Raw genomic sequence first — 22,126 nt, 5'->3', positions numbered from 1 at the left:
ATGGCTAGTGAAGAGAGTTTTCTAGTTCTTGTGCACTACAAAGGCACGATAAAGAAAAAAATACGATCGGGTATAAAATTTACTGATAATGATCCGTTGAGTGTCTTTATTAGAGCTTCTACGAGTCTTGTTGATTTTCAGAATACTATACTACAGAAATTGAGACTGCAGGGAATGAAACAGATAGAGAATTTATATTTCAGAATTTCGATTTCTGTAGTTCGCGATGGGGTGAAATACGACTCGTTTGTGATAGACAGTGACAAAAATTTGCAAGTTTTACTTCACTATCGTTGCCAGTTTTTCGAGGTGAGAATGGCTGAACTATTGGCTAAGCTTGTGGATGTGGTCTCTAACTCAGGAGTATCGAACCGGAATTATCAATCAATACCAATGGCAGCAGCTTCCAGTTCAACCCCTGTTGTTGCGTCTTCATCTCTACCTGTAATGACAACTGTGGGAGATTTGGTGGCATCTCCATCTTTCGCAGTCGATCTACACCATGATGAGAATGCGAAAATAGGTGCTAACATGAATACTCCTGTTATGATTCTGATTCTTAGAAAGGTTGGAGTACTAGATGCGGTGGAAGACTTGCTAGGGGATGACGATGAGGTCGAACCCGCTATGATTGATGATGAGAGTGATGATGATATAGGCAGGAGTATTCCTGTTGGGGCTGGTGGAGCATCGAGCTCGAGAACTTAGTAGTACCCGCCGCACTTTTCTCAGATGTGGAATCCAGTTTTGGGGCCAAAGATTCATAGGACACCGCAAGTCTAGCTGAGTTCCAAGTCGGTCAATAGTTTTAAAATAAAGAGGAAGTTGTCTTATGTGTGAAGACTTATAGCACTGGGGGTTGAGTACAAAGTGCTTGAATCAAACCATGCCAAGTACGTACTACGAAAAGTGTAAGGAGTTTAGAAACAGCTGCAGATGGATGAATCGGATCACTCTATGGCAGTGGAAGGATATCTGGGAGGTCAGACGGTATAACAGACCTCATACATATTTGGCCATCTCAATCTCCAGTGATCATAGGAAGTTTGATTATGATGTGATATCTGCTTTCATCCTTCCTATGATCCGAGTTTATGCGGCTGTATCCATCAAAGTTCTGCAGAATATGACGGAGGCTTATTTGGGTTTGACCGGCGTACAGGAGGATTTGGTTGGCGAAGCAGAAGGCCATCGCGCAGATATATAGGGATTGGGAGGAGGCCTATAATGAGTTTCCAAGATGGGTGTTAGGTGTGAAGATAACGATGCCAAGCAGTATGCGGTTTTGAAGACGAGTCCTATGCAAGTTGGAGGCCAGGTTAACGAGTCACATGCGTTTTTCCACCAACTCTTTTGGTCATTCTCACCGTGCATCGAGGCATTCAAGCATTGTAAGCCTTTGGTCAGTATTGACGGGACCTACTTGTACGGCAAATATGGGAGAACTTTGCTGGTTGCAATTGCTCAGGATGGGAATTCTAATATCGTCCCTATTGCTTTTGCCCTAGTGGAGGGTGAAAATGTGGAGTTGATGCGTGAGCATCTTTCTTATCGTTTCTCAGTGAATTTGCATTTGAATTTGTTGAATTAAAAATTTAGGTTTTTTAAGCCACCATAAATGCTACTTTGAGTTGTCTTGCAATTTAATTGATTTCAGGTAGTATTCGGACGAATTTAGCGGAATTCAGAAAGAAAAAAAAATGAGTCAATTATATGCAAGAGGTGGCGCCAAACTTTATTTAGCTCAAGTTTGGCGCCAGGATCACAATAAAGCTCCAATTTATTTCGGCCATAATGGCGCCAAACGCCACATCCCGGCGTTTGGCACCAGGAAGCTTGGGAATGCATGCAACGTTACAAGTACGTGGCGCCAAACTTCACCCAGCTCAAGATTGGCCCCAATACACTGAAATTGAAGGGCTTCCATGTGATTTGCACCAAATCTTAATAATTAAGTTGATTTATTATTTAGTTTTTAATTAAGAAAAGATATTTATAGGTTTTAGAAAATATATTTTACATAAATTAGGATTAGATATAAAAGGAGAAGATATTTTGACCTAGCTCTTCTTCTCATCTTCCACACTTTACACTTTTTTCTGCTAGGATTTTTTCGCACCATGAGCAACTAAACCTCTATTGTTAAAGTTAGGAGCTCTGTTACTTTAATGGATTAATACTATTGTCACTCTTCTCTTAATCAATGCATTGGTTTATTTTCAAGGATGGGTTTCGTTCTTCATCCTAGGAGTTAGAGTATATTGGAAGATAACTTTTTTTCTAACTGAATTCTTGTTGAATCTTGGAAAAGTTAAATTACTTGAATAACAGTTTGAAATCAATTCCTCACAATTCTCAAATTACCTGAACTTAATGTATTATGTGACATATAATCATCTTATTTTTAGGTACCTAGGATTTATGTGGCTCATAAACTAGGATTAGACTTAAACTTCTAACTTAATTTAAGTGACCAAGGAATTGGCGGTTTGTTTGGTTAGAAGAGATTAAATTTCTAAGGAATTCAGGTTTAATCAATTAGGGTTTGCCATGAATTGAATCCTTGCATGATTAAAGTGAGTGGTAGGAACTATTACTCTGGAAATTTAACATCTCCAAAGCCTTAACTATTCTCTTCATACTGTTTTCACTAACCATTCATTACTTGCTTTCTTAACTCTCTGATTTATTGCTTTATGATAATTGGAACCTAAAACACTCCTTTTTGCTTGTCTGACTAAGTTAATCACTCAACCATTGTTGCTTAATCCATCAATTCTCATGGGATCGACCCTCACTCACCTGAGGTATTACTTGGTACGACCTGGTGCACTTGCCGGTTAGTTTGTGGTTTTCGAAATCTGTACTAGGAGTCATAGCCATTTTTCTTATCTCACTTACGGCAACACGTGACTCCCCAGCCTGGCATTCTCGTGATATCAGATAGGCACAACGGTATCAATGCCGCCTTGGAGGCATCTGATGGTGGCTGTATTCCACCTGCTGCTTATCATGCATTCTGTGTTAAGGACGTTGCAGCAAATTTCGTGCTGAGTTTCAAGGGAAAGAATGCGAGGAGGTTTCTAGTCAACACTACTTATGCGAAGACTGAGGCTGAGTTTTATTATTGGTTTGACATCCTCCGGATTGAAGACCTGGCAATATGTGAATGAGATAATAGGATGGAGTATGACAAGTGGACTTAGCACCGAGATGAAGGTCATAGATTCGGTATATGACTACAAATATTTTCGAGTGTGTTAACTCGGTACTCAAGGGTGTCAAGAACCCTCCAGTTTGTTTCTTGGTGAAGACCACCTATGAGAGATTGGCTGAGCTCTTTGTTCACAAGGGACGAGAGGCTAAGGCACAACTGGGGACATGTCAACAATTTAGTCAGTCACTGGTTAAGACAATGTAGGCTAATCTAAAGGCATCGAGGTGTTTCATAATGACCCTATATGATAGGGATAATTTGGAGTTCAATGTGGCCGAGACTACTCCGACAGGTAACTTCTCACTTGGTACTTACAGAGTCTCGTTGAGAGATCGGACTTGCAATTGCGGGTACTTTATTCAGGCACTTCATTACCCATGTCGACATGCAGTAGCTTGCTGTGCATATTCCCACCTGAGCTGGGCAACTTATTTTCATGAGGTATATCGCCTCAGAATGGATTTTAATGTTTACGAGATGGGATTCAATCTACCGATTCCAGAAGGCTTATGGCCACCATATGATGGTCCAACCGTCATCCCTGATCCCAGTAAGAGGCGTGCATATCAGGATCATCCAAGGAGCACAAGAATTCGCACCAATATGGATGAAGCGGATCCGAATAGACCAAAGCAGTGTAGGCTATACAGACAGCGTGGTCATACTCGGCGGAATTGTTCACAGGGAGGAGTCACCGGGGGGTCTGGAGCAGTGGGCAGAGTTTAGTATTTTTTTATTGTGTTGCCTTTTCATATATCCACTGTATTACGCTTTATTTTTGTTTAGCAATGCTTGTTGAGAGATGTGTTATCTTTTCCGTGTTTCTAGTTGTTTTTATTATTGTCTTGTCGAACAAACTGTCGTTATTGATGTTATTGTGTTTTCTTTTTCAGCACGGTGTTACCTTCACTTTTTTTCTCGTGAACTTTCAACATAGATCGATTAAGAACATCATTAATATATACCTTCCAAAGTCATTCAAGTATTATATAATGACATATCATGATAACATGGTAAGAATAATTACATATTAAGATGTTAACATGATAACATAATAACATAACAACCATAATAACATAGCATGATGACCTATTTCTGAATACAACAACCCAATACTAATGACATAGCACGATAACATAATAACACATAACATAACAGTCATCCGAATAGTCAGAATAGATGTGATCCTGTGAGGCAGCGACGGGGGCGCCTGATCCTCTGCGCTCTCTGAGCAAGAGGTACCTCATCCTCGTCTCCGGTCAGTTCGGGTGGCCTAGATAGACTTGCACGATCGGGGGTGCAGCTGCAACTACCGAGGGAGGAGTGCCACCCAATGCAAATGTCTCGTCCAAAGGCCCTGACGGAGGCTCGTTCAGGTCCACATCAAGGGGGTGTCTGCTGTCCGGAGACTTGCAGTCCACATCGGGATACCTCATCCTCCTGGATAATGATGCTAATCTTTTTCTCCGAAGTCACTATCAAGGCCATCGCTGCCTAGCAAATCCTAAAGGAGCTCACCCAAGCTCATGAATGTCTGACTCTCATGTAGGGCCATATCACTGCTAGGGACACCAACAAAATAATTGCCAAAACCTCCGTCACCTCCAAACCCTCCACCATCCCCTAACCCTAAAGCACCACACTAAAAGCCACCTCCACCTCTACCTCTACTGCCACCATCTCCACCTCCGCCAGTACCTCTACTAACATCAAATCCACCCTCTAAACCACAACCACCACCACCACAATCTTCTCCACCTCCACCACCACTTTCAGCTCGACCCTCATCATCATTTCCACCACTGTCATCTCCACCTTCACCACTGTCATCCCCGCCTCTCCTAATATGTCCACCCCTCCCTCCTTCTCGATTGCGCCTCCTACCTCGTCGACGACCTCGACCCCTTTTCTCTATGGCGTCAATCGCATCATCGATCCATCTCTACTCACGATCACTGGCTCGTGTACCAATACGATGTCTCCGCTCCACTCTACGTCTGTTAGGAACATCTGGCACCTGGTCTGTCTCAGGAACCTGTCCTGGACCTCTCTGTGTTGCCTCAGCTATAGAGTACCTACTAAAAATCTATCCAACCTCTCTCTTATATGATCATCTCCTTGTCGCCTATTAGACCAAGTGAAAGGTTGACCAACCATTTTTAGGTCTATAAAAATATCATCATCAATAAACTGATTAAATATATTAAGTACAACATTTTTTCACAGGTTTATATGGCGACTATATGTAGTTCAAAATTAAATGTATATGTATAGCATTGTTATTAATTAAAAATTAAAATTAAAATTTAAGAATAAATTTTAGTCCTATATATGGCAATTTCCATCGAATTTTCCAGAGTAGAAAACGGAGGCAAAGCAGGCGCATAAGCTATCTGTGTATTGATATAACATTTCATTTCATCCCAATTTGCAAATGACTTTTTTGGTGCTTTAACGTGATGTGCCACACCCTTTTTTGTGCTTTTCCCTTTTTCTTTGTTCAAAGTGTCTCAACTCTCAAATTCTACGTGACTCGGTGCGCCGTTGCAGTAACATTAATATTTAGTTAACAATTTTCTGCCCCAAAACTTGGAAATTGGAATAATTATATAGAGGAATTATAGGCCAATTTTTCTTCTATTTTAACAAGAAAAGCTATGTCTATATAATTAAGAATAATATAATATGTGTAAAAAAATCCGTTCACAGGTATGGCTAAATAACCCTACATCAGTCCAAAAAAAAAACTAAGCAAAAAAATCTCGTTTATTTTTTAAACATGGTTAATTGCATAAAACTCGTGGCTAATTAAATATCTCCCTAGTTTTCAAAACAACATGTTTAATTTTTTATTATTGTAAAAAATATCTTCATTATAATTTTTTTCAGACTTCAAGCTAGTGTATGTACATCAATATATAATTATATGCAATATTATATATATTATTGTAAAAATTAAATTGACTATATGTAAACTCTTAAAGTGAGATGAGAATTTGATCTGGTGCTAGAGACCAAAATGAACTTTGGGTCCAATTTTATTTGGTGCACATGACATGGAAATTAATATCAACATGTGTTCATGTATGTGTTTCCCTTTTATCTATGCAATTGATGCTATGACTAGTTGAGTAGTTGTTGGTAAGTGAATATATGTGATGTGCCACAAAACTAGCCCAATATGACCCTTAAGCTGGGACCAAAGTATGGGTAGATAGATATATATCGTTTAATTTCCATCATTGGTTGATTTAGAACTTTGACATTCACTTATACCCATATGGGGGTCCCTTCAAAATAATGCTAGTTTTCCTAACTAAATGTACAAGCATCAAATTAAATATCAATATTTTTGTTTTATAGATTTTCATATATAGATATATATTTAATGATCTTGAGAATTGATCTACAATTCATATAATTATTTCTTAGATAGAAGTGTGTTAAATGTGGGTAGTATTTATAAATGGAATCTATATATATATATATATATATATATATATATATATATATATATATATATATATATATATATATATATATATATATATATATATATATATATATATATATATATATATATATATATATATATATATATATATAAAAGTCATATCATAAAAATCACAATTCCTATCTCTCTTTACAAAATGTAAATAACCATAACAAAGGCGAAGGAAAATATCTAAGGAAATAAAACAATTAAAATATAATCGAGTGCTCGGTCAAATCTTCATAGACTTTTCATCTGTTTTTTGAAAAAGATAAGGTTGTAGGAAGTGAAAACCTAATTACATGGTCTCACTAGATAGATTTCAGAATTGTTATAAAATCAAAATTCGCTTACAGTAGTGATCATTACTTATCTTATAAATATTCTTGCTAATTTAGTTTCATTCATTCTTAATTACATCAAATTCTTTACTCACTAATTCACTAAACCTCAATCTTTATTTCAAAGTCATGTGATTATCCATTCAAAATCAGAAATCATCAAAACTCCAATCTCAACAATATTTTGTATTTCACTACCTATCAAAGAAACAATTTTATCAAACTTACCAACACGTATAACTTATCCAATCACGGCCTCCGTCCCAACAATCACAGTCTCCAGCCCAAACAATCACGGCCTCTGGCCCAAAAAATCACCACAACTCATCAATAAATGCAACTCAAATCAAATACAGCCTCTGGCCCATAATGCATCCAGCATTCAAACCATCATAAAGTCAATTAATCATGACCTCTAGCCCAAAAGATAATCAACCATGGCCTCCGGCCTAAAACATAATCAATCACGGCCTCCAACCCAAAACATAATCAATCACTTACAAACTACCACACTCCACCATAATCCGAACCAACAGGCCACAAACATAAGCAATCAACAGAAATCAAACAATCACACATAACAAATAATTATAACTAGTAGTATAATTAGCAGTTAATAGAATATCAATTAGGAAAACTAAAATAATTATGCAGACCCAAGAAATTTCAAATAAATGCAGTATGATGCATGTCTGTCCTACTTTCCGTGAGCTCACGTGTCCGTTAAATTGTCAAAACCCGACACATCTAGTAGCTAACCCAGATATTGTCTCTCTGTTATGCATCCACACTCCCGGGATATAATGCTCCCACACTTTTGGGATATAGTGCCCGACACACTCTTGGGATATAGTGTCTGCCACACTTTTCGGTATATAATGCTCTCACACTCTTGGGATATAGTGCCTGACACACTCTTGAGATATAGTGTCCGACATACTTCTTTGTATATAGTGCTCCCACATTCTTGGGATATAGTGTCTGTCACACTCTTAGAATATAGTTTTCGGCACACTCTTCACTACTAGAAAACTAGTTATTACAGACGGATATTTCCGACGGATTTTATCCCACGGAAATACAGACAGAATTTCAGAGGGATTTTTTTGTCGGAAAACAAAAAAATGAATTAACATAAATTACAGACGGAAAATAGAATCCGTCAATAATTCTGTCGGTAAAATTAATTTTTTTTCGTGGAAAATGGTTACAGACGATTTTCTGTCTGTAATTAAATAGACAAAATGCTGCATTTTATTAACTTATTACAGACAGAAAATCCGTTTGTAATTTAAAATTTTCCGTCGAAAAATTTTAATTTAGACCTAACTTCATCCCTACCCTATCGACGTCCTTTCACATACATAAAATCACAATCAAACGAGTTGTTCCTCTCTCCTTCAACGAGCTTCCCCGTCGCACGAGCTTCTTCTTCTCCTTTCCTCACTCATAGTGCCACCGCCGCCACCCTAACTACCGCAGCTACCTTCTCCTTCTTCTCCTCTCTTTTAAACACTGAACCAGTAGAACACATCCCCTGTCTCTCTCGTTCTTTCTCGTTCGCAGAACAAATCAAGCTCAAGCTCCTGTTCTCTTCGTCTCAGGTGAGCTCCAGCGCGCCGGCGCCACCTGTAGCAGTGTCTGTCCCCACCACCGCCACGCCTCTCTCTCCTTTTATTCCCACTCAGTTCTGGCTCGCATATCTTTTCAGCGCCGCAACCATCATCTCCTCCAGTCAATGCTTCCAGGTTTTGGTTTCAAAATTCTTTTAATTTCTGTTAAGTTCAATTAATTTTGTTTAGTTAATTTGATTTTAGTAATTAGTTTAGATAGATTTGTTTTCTGATTAGTGGATTTTTAAGTTTTGATTAGATTAGGTTTAGTTAGATTTGTTTCTTTTCTGATTTTAGTAATTAGTTTGATTTAAAATTTGTTGTTGAAACTTTTTTCCTCATGGTTTTTCAATTTTTGGTGTTGTGGCATAGATAGAAAGAAAGCAAAAAGAAAAAGATATTGAAGGTGAAGGTGTATGCGGACCGCATGTCCCAACCATCTCGTGTCGTTCTTATCTTCTGCAAGTAATTTAATTCAACGTTGTATTTCTTTGCTGGAATTTGAATTCTGCTACTACTACTACTGCTAATGCTTAATTTCTCAATAGAGTTAATGGAATAGAATTCGACGAGATTAAAGTTGAAATCTCCAAAAGACAGCAGTTATCTCCCGAATTTGCAGGTAATCATTACAATTACTATGCTTCTGAAGACACTTATCTACCTCTTTAATTAAACCTCCATAATCCGTCTCTATCAGCTATCAACCCTTTCAAGAAACTCCTTGCTATTGTTGATGGAAGGTTCAAGCTATTCGAGAGGTACTTCCTTCTTATTTCAATTTCATTTTGATCAATCATTTCCATGAATTTGAACTTCAATTAGACGTGTTCTTTTCTTCTTGGCAGTCACGCAACTCTTATCTATCTTGCTTCTGCCTTTCCTGGTATTGCTGATCATTGGTTGGTATTATCCCCTTTTCACTTATTTAATCACAATAATTTTCTTATGACTCCACAGATATGTGAATGACCACAGCGTTAGGTACTTGGTTGTCACATCTGCGTCACTTATTAAACGGAAAATCTTCTTCTTTTCAGGATGTATGGTGTGGCCCTGGAATTGGACTCGCATCAGATCATGCTTCTGCTTCTGTAGATTGTGTGGTGGCAAGGAAGAATGCTTCTTCAAGAAGGAACCTTGATGCTGTTGAGAGAGCAACACATAGGGAAGAGGTATTTTTATTTTTCCATCATCATCTTCTACTTCAATTCTTACTGTTTTCTTTTTTATTTATTTAATTTATTCATTTAAGTTATTTTCTCTTCAGACACTGCATTTTCATATTCATATAATTGTTGGGAATTGAAGCCTCTTCTCTTCCTCAACTCAATGACAGTTCTTGATTGTTTAATTGATTAAAGACTGTACATTGGTTTGCCTGATGCGAAGCAAAGAGTCCAAATTTTTGGTGTGCATAGTTCTGGAAAGCAACTTCCAGAGGATGTTGATTTTGAAAAGGTATATTGCTTATCTATTCAAATTCACTTCTCTCTTTTCCATTGAATTCATACATTGATTTCTTACATCAACAACTTGTCTTCCGAATTGTTGGATTCTCAGGAGCAGATATAAGAAACCTTGTCAATGAAGCAGCAATAATGATGGTGGGTTTCTGCTGCATTTGATTTTATTCTTTGTTATGCTACTAACCTCCAGATTTAGACCTGCTGTATGCAACATCATGGTGGTGTCTTCAGTGTGACTTTAATATGTCTGTAGTTGAAGGGAATGTGATTAATCACGGTTAAGAACTATAGGTTTTTGGTAAGGGGAGTTAATGTACAAATGATAGAGTTGATGCATTACAAAACATTTAAGGGCTGCAGCATCTATTTGTTTCTTAATCTGAGAAGGCTCGAAGTGAGTTGGAGCATAGTCCAATCTTTTTATTCAGTTTATGAGAATTGACAATCATGTATTTTTCATTTATAGTAGGAAATTGTTATAGAGAAACAAAGCCTTAATCTAGTGTTTTTGAGTGCTAGTAGTAGTTATGAAAGCCCAGGCCCATGAATAGCCATAATCAAATCCTTGCATAGCTTCTGGTCATCTTGTATGCAGTTTACATGGTAAATTCTCCTTGCTGCTCTTCCTTCTGTTACTGTATTAGTAAGCAAAGATAAGATGCAAAATTAAAGCTTCTATTATTGGCTGCAGGTGAGGGTATGAGTGTGCTTCTCATTTTAAATAATAAAATAAATCAACATTTTTTTTAATGTTCAAATGTTTTTAATTCTTGTTGCTGTACTATTTTTATACTGTTTATGAATTTATTATAGGTTTTGATGCATGTGGATTAAAAGCTTACCAATTTACCTTTTTTTTAGGTGATCTCAGATGCAAGACAACTTAATGAGAGAACAGGTAAATGATTCCATATAATCCCTTTTGTATCCATTTCTAGTTATTCCTATTTCTTAATTGATGAAAGTAGGACAAGTGACAAGTTTTATCAATATATGGTATTATGTAACCTTATATTCCTAGTGTATTATCCAATTTATACATGAATGACCAAAATAAAAAGGTCATGTGACTTTTTCTTAATTGATTATGTAGCCTTTTTAACAACAGTACATGGTTACACAACCACCATTTGCTCTTTCTCTTGCATAAAAATAAAACTACTCTTCTGACTAGATACATCCTTTTATATATGGAAAATACATGTTAATTGAGGGTACTGATTCTGTATGTATGAATGTGAAGAGTGAATTTGATTAGTTAGATCTTTCGTTAATAGTTAATATTATAATATAAAGCCACTTTTTTTAAACTCCCAAGAAATGTTCTGAAGATTGGGGGAAAAGAACAAATTCTTTAGAGCAAACACTAAGCAGGTTGTTCATCTATTTATATTTTTATTCATTTAATAAAAGATTAACAAATTAGAACAAGGGCTTAATTCATAACTTTTTTTTCTTATGAACTTTATATTTTTATTATTTATGCCATTTACAACCTTTTAAATTATAGTTTAAATTAAGATTATACTTTTTTTATCTTCTTGAGGCAGCTCTATTGAAAAATTATAAAGATTAACTCTTTTGTGTTAATAAACCGAGACAATGTTTATCTTTCTATTCTTAGCCATTTCTCTGTACTATGGCTACCCTTTTCACACACAAGTTTTACTTTTAAAATGAAAAGTTCTTATTGGTGCCAATTTTTTTCACTTTTTTAAGGATAATAAATTAGATGCTTAGAAAAGAGAACAAAAAACTAAACTTTTTCATGATAGCTCCTTTCTTGCTTACAGTATTTGTATGGTTTATTGCAGTGGATGATTAATGTTACTGTTGATTTTGATTTTACACCATTTCATGGTAATGAGGGTGGTCAGCAGCAGCGCACACTTCATCAAATAAGATCAGTATTTGTTTTATTTTATGATTTCATGTAGAGTTTAAGTCAATTTTTGATTTTTTAATATTTGCTTAGTGTCATAGAGTTTGGACATTTTTTTTTTAAAATAGGGTTGTTCTCAGATCTTGTTTGAGTGCAAAGAGACCTGAGGGATCACTATGTCTCTCTTTGCAGTTAATGGTAACATTCCCCATGAAAATTCTTTTATAGACAACATTTGCTTTTTCATCTTTTTCAAGACATGTGACACCACTGCCAAAACCCACCGCTTTGCAACGTCAGGAAGGTCTGAAACTGTCTAGGTGGTAATCCCGACAGCTTCGCTTCTCCTTTTTGTCAAAATATCCAAATGCCAATTCTTTCATTTGCTAGTTATTCTGTCATTCAATTTCATCTTTCACGTAGGTAAGAGCCACCCTTGATGCAGTTGAGGAAGTCATAGAAGAAAGAGATCTCGATCCCTTATTTTCAGACAGGTATTGTCTGCTTTTGTCTATAACTGAAGTAGCTTATATAAGATGTATATATTTTTTATATATATTTAAAAGTTAAAATATGTTATGCTTCAATTTAACAATTAGTGAAGCTTAAGTTGAATTAAGTAGTCTTCGTTGTCATTAAGTTCTCTATGGTAGCGTTTGTTTGCGAGACAGAGACCAAGAGACAGAGACAGAGAGACAGAGACCAAGAGATAGAGACAGAAATAAGTATAGTATTGTGTTTGGTGTGATAGTGTACAAGACTGAGTTATGTCTCAGTATCGTGTTTGGTTTGAAGTAAAAGATGAAGACTAAATTTATGAACTTACTAAAATTCCCCTTTAATTTCAGCAAAGAACCCTAACCCCCCCCCCAAAAAAAACAATTTCATTTTCGATAGTGGCAAACCCTCACCCCCTTTCTCCTCTCAGCCACCGTTCCTGCTGTCCTCTTCCGGCAACGTAGGCTGGAGCCTGACCCGCGGCCGCTTGGACCTCAGGTTTTCAGCCTTTTTTGGTCGGATCGACGAAGGCCCCTCGGCAGTGATCCCTGGTTCGACTTGGTGGACCCGTTAGTGACCCCTGTTTTGTGACGCCGCTGCGGAATCGATCTTTGTGGGTGTGCGTCGCGACGGTGCCGGATCTGTGCCTCAGTTCGTCGCCGTTTGTGAGGTAGCGTTTGTTTGCATTGCTGTCTTTTTTGTTTTGCTCCTTTCTCAAAAACCTTAATTAGTTCATCTTTAATTTCGGCTTCTCTGTTCAGACCTCTCAACCGTTTGCCGAACATAGTATTGAATTTAGAATTTAAAATATTGAGTGAAGGAACTTCTCAGGAATTGCTGTCAATACTTGCTCATATTTGTCTTCCAATGGTATTTCGTTTATGTATGTTCTACTGTGAAATTGTAATTCTGCTGGCGAATATTTGCTCTGCTGAAAAGAGAAGTGAGCTTAATTAAGCAGGTATCTGTTCCAGCAACTATCTAAAATTTAACCTTTTATCAATTAAATAACCTGTTCAATTTGAGTTATCCATTTATTTGTCCACTTAACCATCTTTCTTCTTTAATCACTCATAATAAAGTGTTTATATGTACTCAAATTTTGTTATTTGAACTTTGCCAAGTAAGAGGTGACACAGTTAACACTTGATATGCAAGTTATCATAGAATTTTCCTGGTAATTGTTTGCGAGATGTTTGTCACGAAACTAGCTGTAAGGCCGTTTTGCTGTAGTTGAAAGATCCTCCTAAGATGTATCCTATAGTTGGTTCTCTAGGTTCATTTTATTATCTTGCAATTTAATGCAATTCAGATTAGGAGCTGTTTTGTGACCATACTCTACTGCTAAGTGTAGTAGCAACTAATTTAGCTAGCAAATGCACTAAGCACACTTGTTCCTAGCAAATGCACTAAGCACACTTGATTATCTAGCAAATGCACTAAGCACACTTGATTTTCTCTCTGCATCAACTAATTTGTGGTTTCAATGAATTTGTCCCTTTTGCTTCCTAACAATGGTTTTTAGTGCAGTTGTTAGAAACAGGCTTTTTGTGTCTGCCTATGTATTAATTTGTTATTGTATATGGTTGAGAGGGTTTATGCAAACTATTATATATACAAAATGTATATACGTTGTAATTGCGCAAAGTGGAAATCTTTTGGGGAATAATGATATATCCTCCTACACAGAAATTGTTCATTTCTTCTTATCTGATATTCATCCTAACTAGTTGACCGTTTATAATATTGTTATAATGTAACCTCCTGTTTGTGAATGGCGAATGAGTTAACAATTTCTAAATCAGTGTAACCTGCAATACAAGTCTACAGCAGTCTTGATGATATACTTTGTCTAGATGCTCAAACTATTCTAAGAAACTTTCCTTTTATTTTAAAAAAAATGAGAAGAACTGGTACAGAGACATGATTGCAACCAAAATTTTTTTTTATATTTCTGCATTTGTTTCGGTTGAATCATCATTGGTTGTTTCATATATGAATCCTCTTCTTCTTTTATGTGTTGTGTGTACTACATTAAAATTGTTTGAGTTACTGTTAAATTTGTAGGGTGGTTAACAATGGCTTCCTCAAGTCAAAGATCAACAAGTGGTACGTACGGCAGCGGGAACATAACGGGAGACCGTTTTTGTGAGTATGGGTTAAGAGCACCGTTACAAGTTTCGAATAGCGTGGCCAACCTGGGTAGAAAGTATTACGCGTGTCCAACAAGGCGATGTGAATGGTTTAGATGGGCAGGCCCAAATATCCAGCCTTCTGACTCCGGAGATGATCGATCTTCTCAGCTTAACTTTAATTTTAAGACGAGCGAACGAGTGGAAAAACTTCATGCTGATGTTGTGTATCTGAAGTTTCTAATGTGCGGTCAACTTGTTGTCTCCATTTTTTGTGTTGTGTTGATCATTGTTGTGTTGTGTAAGTTGTAGTATGGCCTTTGAACAAAATGTGAATAACAGTAGCACATATTTGGTATAAAAGATGGAAGGAATTCATATTTTGAACCAATATTGTCTCAAGGCCATTTTTGCCTGTGAGAGAAATTTCACCTTTGTTTGTATAAGTGGATATGTATGTTTACACTCATGATGTAGTTCTGATGAAGTCATTTGGCTGCCAAATGTATCAACATGTTGCCTATGTGTGTGTTACAAAACACTATTTTTGTTAAAAAGAATTGAAACAGAATTATTAGACTTACTAGGAATAAATCTTTGTAAGTTAAATCCTAATACAAATTAATATAACCGGAAAATGGAGGAACTTGTTAAGCTTGATAATTAACCACCGAAGTATTCATCCAAAAAAGATCAAAACAAAGGAAATTCCATAGTTAAGGAACCAAAACATAGCAACACACAGAGGGTACCAAAGTTTTACCGTGTTAAACATAACAATGTTCTTAAATCCTAAGACCCAACCTCCAAAAAGTTAACACCCTTAACCAAGCTTAATACCAGAACCCAATCTTAATAAATTTAACTAGTCTTGAACTTCATATAATGGAACGCACAAGCGCAATCATTTGTGAATCTGACAAGCCCCAGAAATGTGCATACACATTAGGAGTCTGGGCAAACTTCAGAATCGCTCTCACCACATCGTCATCACTGAATCCAAGCTGTGTGAGCTTCTCGCCAACCTTCCACTTCTCGTTCACACCAACAATGGCATCATCTATCAGCTGAGCATTTTTTTGCTGGTCAGCCGATGATTACTGAATCTGATCAGCCATCCTCTCGAGTACGTCAACTTGTTTTCTCTTCCTCCCGCATAGCCTTGTGCTTCCTGCGGTCGCACCGGCCTCAGAATGTGATGCTTGTCCTTGCATTGCTGCAACTCCCTCTTGGTCTGGAGGTGGAGACATCTCAGACTGATCAAATCCAGCAGCAATGTCGTCTGTCTCCTCGTTAACCTGTTCCTCCACATCGAAGCCACTAACGGCCCCGGCTCCCGTGGCTCTATCCCTGCCAAAGATACCTTCCAGCCGGTGAAATAAAGGAAATGGCTTGCCAGGAGTGTAGAACTTGGTCGGATGTGCCTGCGAAACATGTACAACAGAATCAGTAATGTTCAGAAAATAACACAATTCCAGATAATCAAACTCGTCAAACAATACATGCGTAGTAATAACGAATCTGAATTAGTGGTGATTTGGGGTTCAATACATGAGTAGTTAGAATAAAAAAATCTGTATTAGTGGTCATTAGTAGTCTTTGCTTCATAACCTATTTAGAGTTTTACTAGAACACAAAAGTGAATGGAACTACATGTGTTTGTATACAAACTTTCAAATAGTAGTACAAGGTGGGAATTAGAGGCATGAAGTTTTATAAAGCTATGGTTAGTGATTAACCAGCCACAAATTAAATAGATCAAGCTTTTCCAATATTTATATTAGAAATATTTGAAATGTCTTTGGTTAAATTTGTGCAGAATACAATAGTTAGCAAATAATAAAAGTCTGCTTAAACTTTTTATAGTTGGCAATGATTAGAATGAATTCACATCATTGACGAAATTGAATTTTCTTATTATTAGCATAAATAATTTCATACTGCCTATATTCTATTCGGAATGTAAGAAATATTGCTATATGCATAGCTTAAATGTAAAAAGTGAAATAGTAATCTCTTATTGAATATAATACTTCCTTAATTAATTATTTTGTAGTCAATGCTATTGCTCAAGAAGCATTTTTTAAAACAGATTTATCAAGTAGCACAAAATGGCAACCACCCAATGGAATTCCTCAAACACACGCACCTTCAACCAAGCATCAAGGACGTCTTTGCTGTCAACCTCTACACATTCTTTCTCGTTGTTCCATCCGAATCCGCTACAAGCAAGCATATCAGCGGTGTACTGGTACTTCTCCTTGAGCCGCTTGTGCTTATTCTTGCAATGCTTCGCGGTCAGTGTACAACTGGGGAAAGCCTCCAATATCTTCAAAGCCAGCTTCTCGAATGTTCCCGGTTTAAACTGCCCACAGTCAGCCCTCTGACCGTCAACGACAAACTCTTCCATGAAGCCAACAAAGGCCAGTGTCTCTTCATCACTCCACATTCGCTTGTTCTCCATTTCTTGCTACCAACATTAAGATAATAAAAACCCTACATTAATAATGTAAGTTACAATAACATGAATTAGCCAAGGTAATAAAGTAGGTCATCAAAAATTACGAATGGAGTAGCAAAGAATTACACTACAAACAAAATTAGTAAAACTGGTCTTTACCATAAGAGATGAAATAAGGAAAAAATAGTCAAGTAGTTCAATTGTTAAAACACTGGTCGTTGCCACGGCAAATGCAAATAAAACAGCAAACAATATCACAAATACGCAGTAGCCGAAAATTAAATGATGTGCTATTACAATGTCTCGACACTCTACTATTCATACAAATTAACTTGCCGCCATTACAACATTCCTAAACCACACAACACTACTCCGTACGACTTGCACGCCACTCTTCATACATCTCATTTGATATGTTGTCACGCCAGTGACTCTACTCGTTCGTGTTTTCGACCACCTCGATCAATCCATGTTGTTCCTCGTCTCCATCGGGCGTAAATTCATCCAATATGCTACCTTCCTCCTCCGGATCCATCTCCATACTCTTTCTAATGAAATTTTGCAGCAAACAACAGGCAATAATTATCTGAAATTGTGTCTTTACGAGATAAAAGCTAGGGCTCCTTAAGATGGACCACCTCTTCTTCAGCAAACCAAAGCATCGCTCAATGATATTCCTTGCAGAAGAGTGTACCCGGTTAAAATATTTTTGGTAGTTGCGTGGTGCACGTGCTCCCTGCGCCCACTCTCTTACATGATATCGAGTCCCTCTATACGGTGCAAGAAACCCCGAACCATTTGTGTAGCCAGCATCAACTAAATAGTAATTACCTATGCACAAATAACGCAAACAACGTAAGACGATGGCTATCATGAACTCAATCTAGTTGTATATACTTAACTCTAGAGATGGCAGAATTACCGTGGGGTATCTTAAGACTATTACGACGAGTTATTGCATCTCGAAGTACCCGTGAATCAGATGCCGAACCCTCCCATCCACTGAGTACGTAGACAAAACCCATCTCCCGGTTACACACTCCTAAGACATTCATGCAGATTTTACCCTTTCTTGTGCGGTACCTTGCCTTCTCAGACTCGGAGACTGTCACCTCTATATAAGTGCCATCTAATGCTCCCAAGCAACCCTACCATCCATAGAAAACTATGATATTCAGATAGAGAATCCATCAGATAAACATGAATCATAGAGAACATCGAATAAGCTCTACCTTAAACCTTCGCCATGTGGGGTCAACACAGTCCTCGGCAACTGGTGTAGCCTTCGCGAACAACATCCCTTGAATCTGTATTACAGCCTTCAAAACTTTATTAAAATACTTACTAACTGTCTCGCCGGACCTAAAAAACCTAACCTGTAGACTACGGTTTTTCTTGTGATGCGCTAAGATAATTAAGAAGGTCGCAACTTGCTCCGGCAAGCTTACATGACCATCCTCTGTAAGTCCACCCTGAACTTGGAGCAACTCACACAAGTTAGCAAAGGCATTTGTGTTCATTCTTAACTCCCAGATACAATTCCTATCACCCTCACCAACAATACGCTTTAAAGCCTCACGTCTAATTCTACTATTCATTCTTCCGCCTAACGATAGTTGGCCACTAGTTCTACCCCTAAAGTAAATAAACAGCGTAAGCACAAAGAACAACATTATTTCTTCATGGTTGGATCTCATCTCTTCATAAAAAGACACGCATCACTTAATAATTTCCGACCGCTCCATTTCTTCCTAGCAAAATCGTTTCAAAAAAAAAAAAAACATAAACTTTCCAAAGAACTCTTACACAACTTCAGAATTTTCATTACAATTTATTTATTAATAACGTTATTTCATCCAAAAAAATGCTTACCATATATTTTTATTAACTTAAAAAATATGAAACTCACAAAACTTTAAAGGGAGTATGGAGTTTGGACTTTGGCATTTTTATGAAAACCAAGGTTAACAACAAAGCAGTGTCAGTCTCTAAATTAGGTTAACTCCCTTCTCCCTTTACCTTATGCTTATCCTTATACTTAGCTGTGACAAAAGAAAATTTTAGTTTGACATTTTCAAAAGTAAGGTTATCATTTAACAATGAGTCAAAGAGTAATTAAAGATGTGGTTATTTGATTTTCGGTAGCAAAGTATAACAAGACAAGAATGTTAACAAAAATATGCAAGCGTGCAATCCCTTTGCGGATTCAGAAACAAGGGCATCATCTAAATATGTATGTATCAATTACAAAACCTAAGCTCAAGCTTAGTAACATTGTCAATTCAACAATTAATTTCATTTCGTACCAAACTACAAACATAGTATCAGATTCAGAAAAAATAAACACATTATAAACATAGACACAACTACAAACATTGTATCAGATTCAGTTACATCAACTGTCACAAACTATGAATACCTTAATTACAACATAAAAAATGGATTCTGTTTGTCATATAGAACTGTAACAAATTCACAAAGTAGACTGTCTTTCAGCTGCATTCATGAATTAAATAAATAATCAACAAATGAATAAATTCGAATAGACCATGCAATTTGTCGTGGTTAACCTTCTACACATCTTGTTTGAATGTATAATCTTCTATGTTCAATTCTTAATCTGCTTTTTTCAGTACCCCTTAACAGTAACTAAAGCATACATTCCACTTCAACTTTCTTCTCCCACTTCCCAAACCCAGTAAACTAGAAACAGAGCATAATCCACAAAATAAATTACACCCAAACCTCTTCATACAAACTGCATCCCACACCAAATGAAGTCACAAGAACCCAGATCACAGAAAGGGAGCTTTACTAACCTGGATAACGGAAACTGTGCTCGCAACAACTCTCAGATGGCCTCCACACTGACACGGCAGGTTCTCTCCTGTAGCTTCGTCGGACCACAAAATCTGTGAGCAAGCGAGAAGACGTCAGAAATGGAGGCCTCGGAAGAGGAGGTTGGAAGTGCCAATCGCTTACCTTCAACTGGTTAGGCCGGCGAGGTGGACGGACCTTTGGCTATGGACGCCGAGCAGGACCTCCTTCAAGCAAGAAGGAGAAGATGTATCGAGGGACTGTTATAAACTCAAGCCCTAATTTCAGATTGGGAAAGGGTAATGTTGGAATTAGATAATTACATTAGGGGTATTTTAGTGATAAAATAATTAGTTGAAGTTCTGTCTCTGTCCCAGTCTCTAGTGTCCCCAATTTTTTGAAGCACTGAAATACTCAAATTATTAAGACAGAGACACAATTTTCAGTGCTAGTCTCTACCTCAACAAATACAATACTGAGACCCTGTCTCCCAGTATCAGTTCTAGTCTCTGCAAACAAACACTACCTATGTGCTAGTCTTATCCACATTTTTGCTTATTCTAGTAGAGGGTTTGCCTTAAAATTTGCTAGTCTTATCGACAGAGAAGGTAAACATGAACCATTTTTTTTTTGGGTCAAAATTCTCAAACTCATCCACTCTTTATAATAATTATTATATTATTAATAAGAAATACAAAGTGTTAGTTACTAATAATTATTATATTATTCTCAAACTTTTTGCAGTTTTTTTTTTACTTTTTAATTATTTTATTTTTGTTCTGATCTCTGTTTTTCTCTGTTTTAATTTTTTGGCATAAATTGTTCTAGAGGTACCTTTATGAGTGAAGCAAAATTTGTCGTGTACATTTAATATAGAGAAGTGAAGTTGACAGTGATAATGGGGCATTAAAGTATACAACCACTATTTGATAATGGTTCAATTGAGAGTTTTTGTTTAGCTCTTCGTATATTTTGGTATTAAAGTATATGATTGTACTTTGTTATGGCAGGTATACTTTATTTTGGATAATGCTACTACTTAGCAAGCTTGCATTCAGCTACTATGTGGAGGTATTATGTCTTCAAATTTTACTACAGTTCCTCCTTTATCCTCCTTTAAGAAGCTCATGGTTCTTGCTTTCTAAGAAGAGATGTGATTCTCTATTTACTGATTCTTTTATAGAAAATTGTTCATGCAAAAAGAGACTACTTCTGGAGTGCAAAATGCTTTAAATAATATGCTATATTTTTATTCAAGCATTCCAATTCACTCCAATTTCAATTCGGGTTTTGATTCTATTTTAGTCAGGAGATGTCAAGATTAACTTTCAATGTGAAGGTTGATGCTGCCGATGCAATTTAGTTATCTATTAATATTTTAGATTATTCTATCTTTAAGTGCTAAGTGTAATTTGTGACATTCATGTAACATTAGGATGGTTATCTTATTTGTTTTGGGTATCTTTTTATTAAGACAGTGAGATATTGGCCAATGATGTTGAAAAATAACATCCAATTTTATAGGTATCAAGTAATGAATATTATGTTTATTTATGTGATTTTTGGCTTTCTTTTTTCAATTTACAGTGTTTGATGGAGTAAATTTAGAAAACAAACCTAAAGTATTCATTTTGCAATGGAAAAATTTTAAAAAAAAATTCTATTTTACCTTACTGACGGATTTACAGACGGATTTTCTGTCTGTAATCAAAGTTTGAGATGATTTTCCAAAGTTCAAATTACAGACAAAAAATATATCGGAAAATTCATCTGTAAATACAGACGGAAAATCCATCGGAAAGTTTGTCGCCTGCGGGAAATGGATGGAGAATTTACAGAGGAAAAATCCGTCGGTAATTTTCTGACGGAAAAAAATCCGTCGGTAAATAATTTCCACGGGCTTTTACAGGGGGACAAAATCCATCGGTAATTTCGTCGGTAACCAAAAATTCGTCTGTAATAAAGACTAAATCTGTCTGTAAATCTGTCTGTATTAATCAATTTTCTAATTATGTCTTGCGATATAGTGTTCGACATACTTCACAAACAGAGAGAGTACGATACAATAAAAAGGGAAATAGATCATACACAACCAAGATCAAAAGCAAAATTACAACTTTATATAATCACTTCTCAATCAAACCTCATCATAATCATAATTCATTATGTTCGCATTTATCACGAGGATAATTATCCTCAAACC

At 36.6% G+C, this 22,126-nt stretch overlaps 5 protein-coding genes across 5 annotated transcripts; 3 read left to right on the top strand and 2 right to left on the bottom strand.

The window, feature by feature from the left end:
- On the top strand, window positions 1-708 carry LOC110269290. The gene has a single exon (XM_021117024.1). It carries the CDS (start codon window positions 1-3, stop codon window positions 706-708), a length of 708 nt encoding a protein of 235 aa, XP_020972683.1.
- LOC110269289 lies at window positions 3,452-3,943 on the top strand. Its single transcript, XM_021117022.1, has one exon. It carries the CDS (start codon window positions 3,452-3,454, stop codon window positions 3,941-3,943), a length of 492 nt encoding a protein of 163 aa, XP_020972681.1.
- LOC110269288 (glycine-rich RNA-binding protein-like) lies at window positions 4,860-8,585 on the bottom strand. Its single transcript, XM_021117021.1, has 2 exons — window positions 8,529-8,585; window positions 4,860-5,159 (listed from the first exon to the last, which is right to left on the bottom strand). Exons 1-2 carry the CDS (start codon window positions 8,583-8,585, stop codon window positions 4,860-4,862), a joined length of 357 nt encoding a protein of 118 aa, XP_020972680.1.
- Window positions 8,511-9,671, top strand: LOC107628486 (glutathione S-transferase T1-like). The gene is made up of 5 exons (XM_021113901.1): window positions 8,511-8,799; window positions 9,037-9,129; window positions 9,213-9,286; window positions 9,365-9,425; window positions 9,513-9,671. Exons 2-5 carry the CDS (start codon window positions 9,092-9,094, stop codon window positions 9,634-9,636), a joined length of 297 nt encoding a protein of 98 aa, XP_020969560.1. The 5' UTR covers window positions 8,511-8,799; window positions 9,037-9,091; the 3' UTR covers window positions 9,637-9,671.
- Window positions 15,524-19,991, bottom strand: LOC110269287. The gene is made up of 4 exons (XM_021117020.1): window positions 19,926-19,991; window positions 16,795-17,141; window positions 15,776-16,069; window positions 15,524-15,712 (listed from the first exon to the last, which is right to left on the bottom strand). The coding sequence occupies exons 2-4, from the start codon at window positions 17,107-17,109 to the stop codon at window positions 15,524-15,526; spliced, it is 798 nt and encodes a 265-aa protein (XP_020972679.1). The 5' UTR covers window positions 17,110-17,141; window positions 19,926-19,991.

The sequence above is a fragment of the Arachis ipaensis genome, chromosome B02 (genome assembly GCF_000816755.2).
Source record: "Arachis ipaensis cultivar K30076 chromosome B02, Araip1.1, whole genome shotgun sequence".
In the NCBI taxonomy this organism is placed as follows: Eukaryota; Viridiplantae; Streptophyta; class Magnoliopsida; order Fabales; family Fabaceae; genus Arachis; species Arachis ipaensis.
Note: the sequence above shows the minus strand (reverse complement) of the source record. Positions and strands in the feature narration are given on the sequence as shown.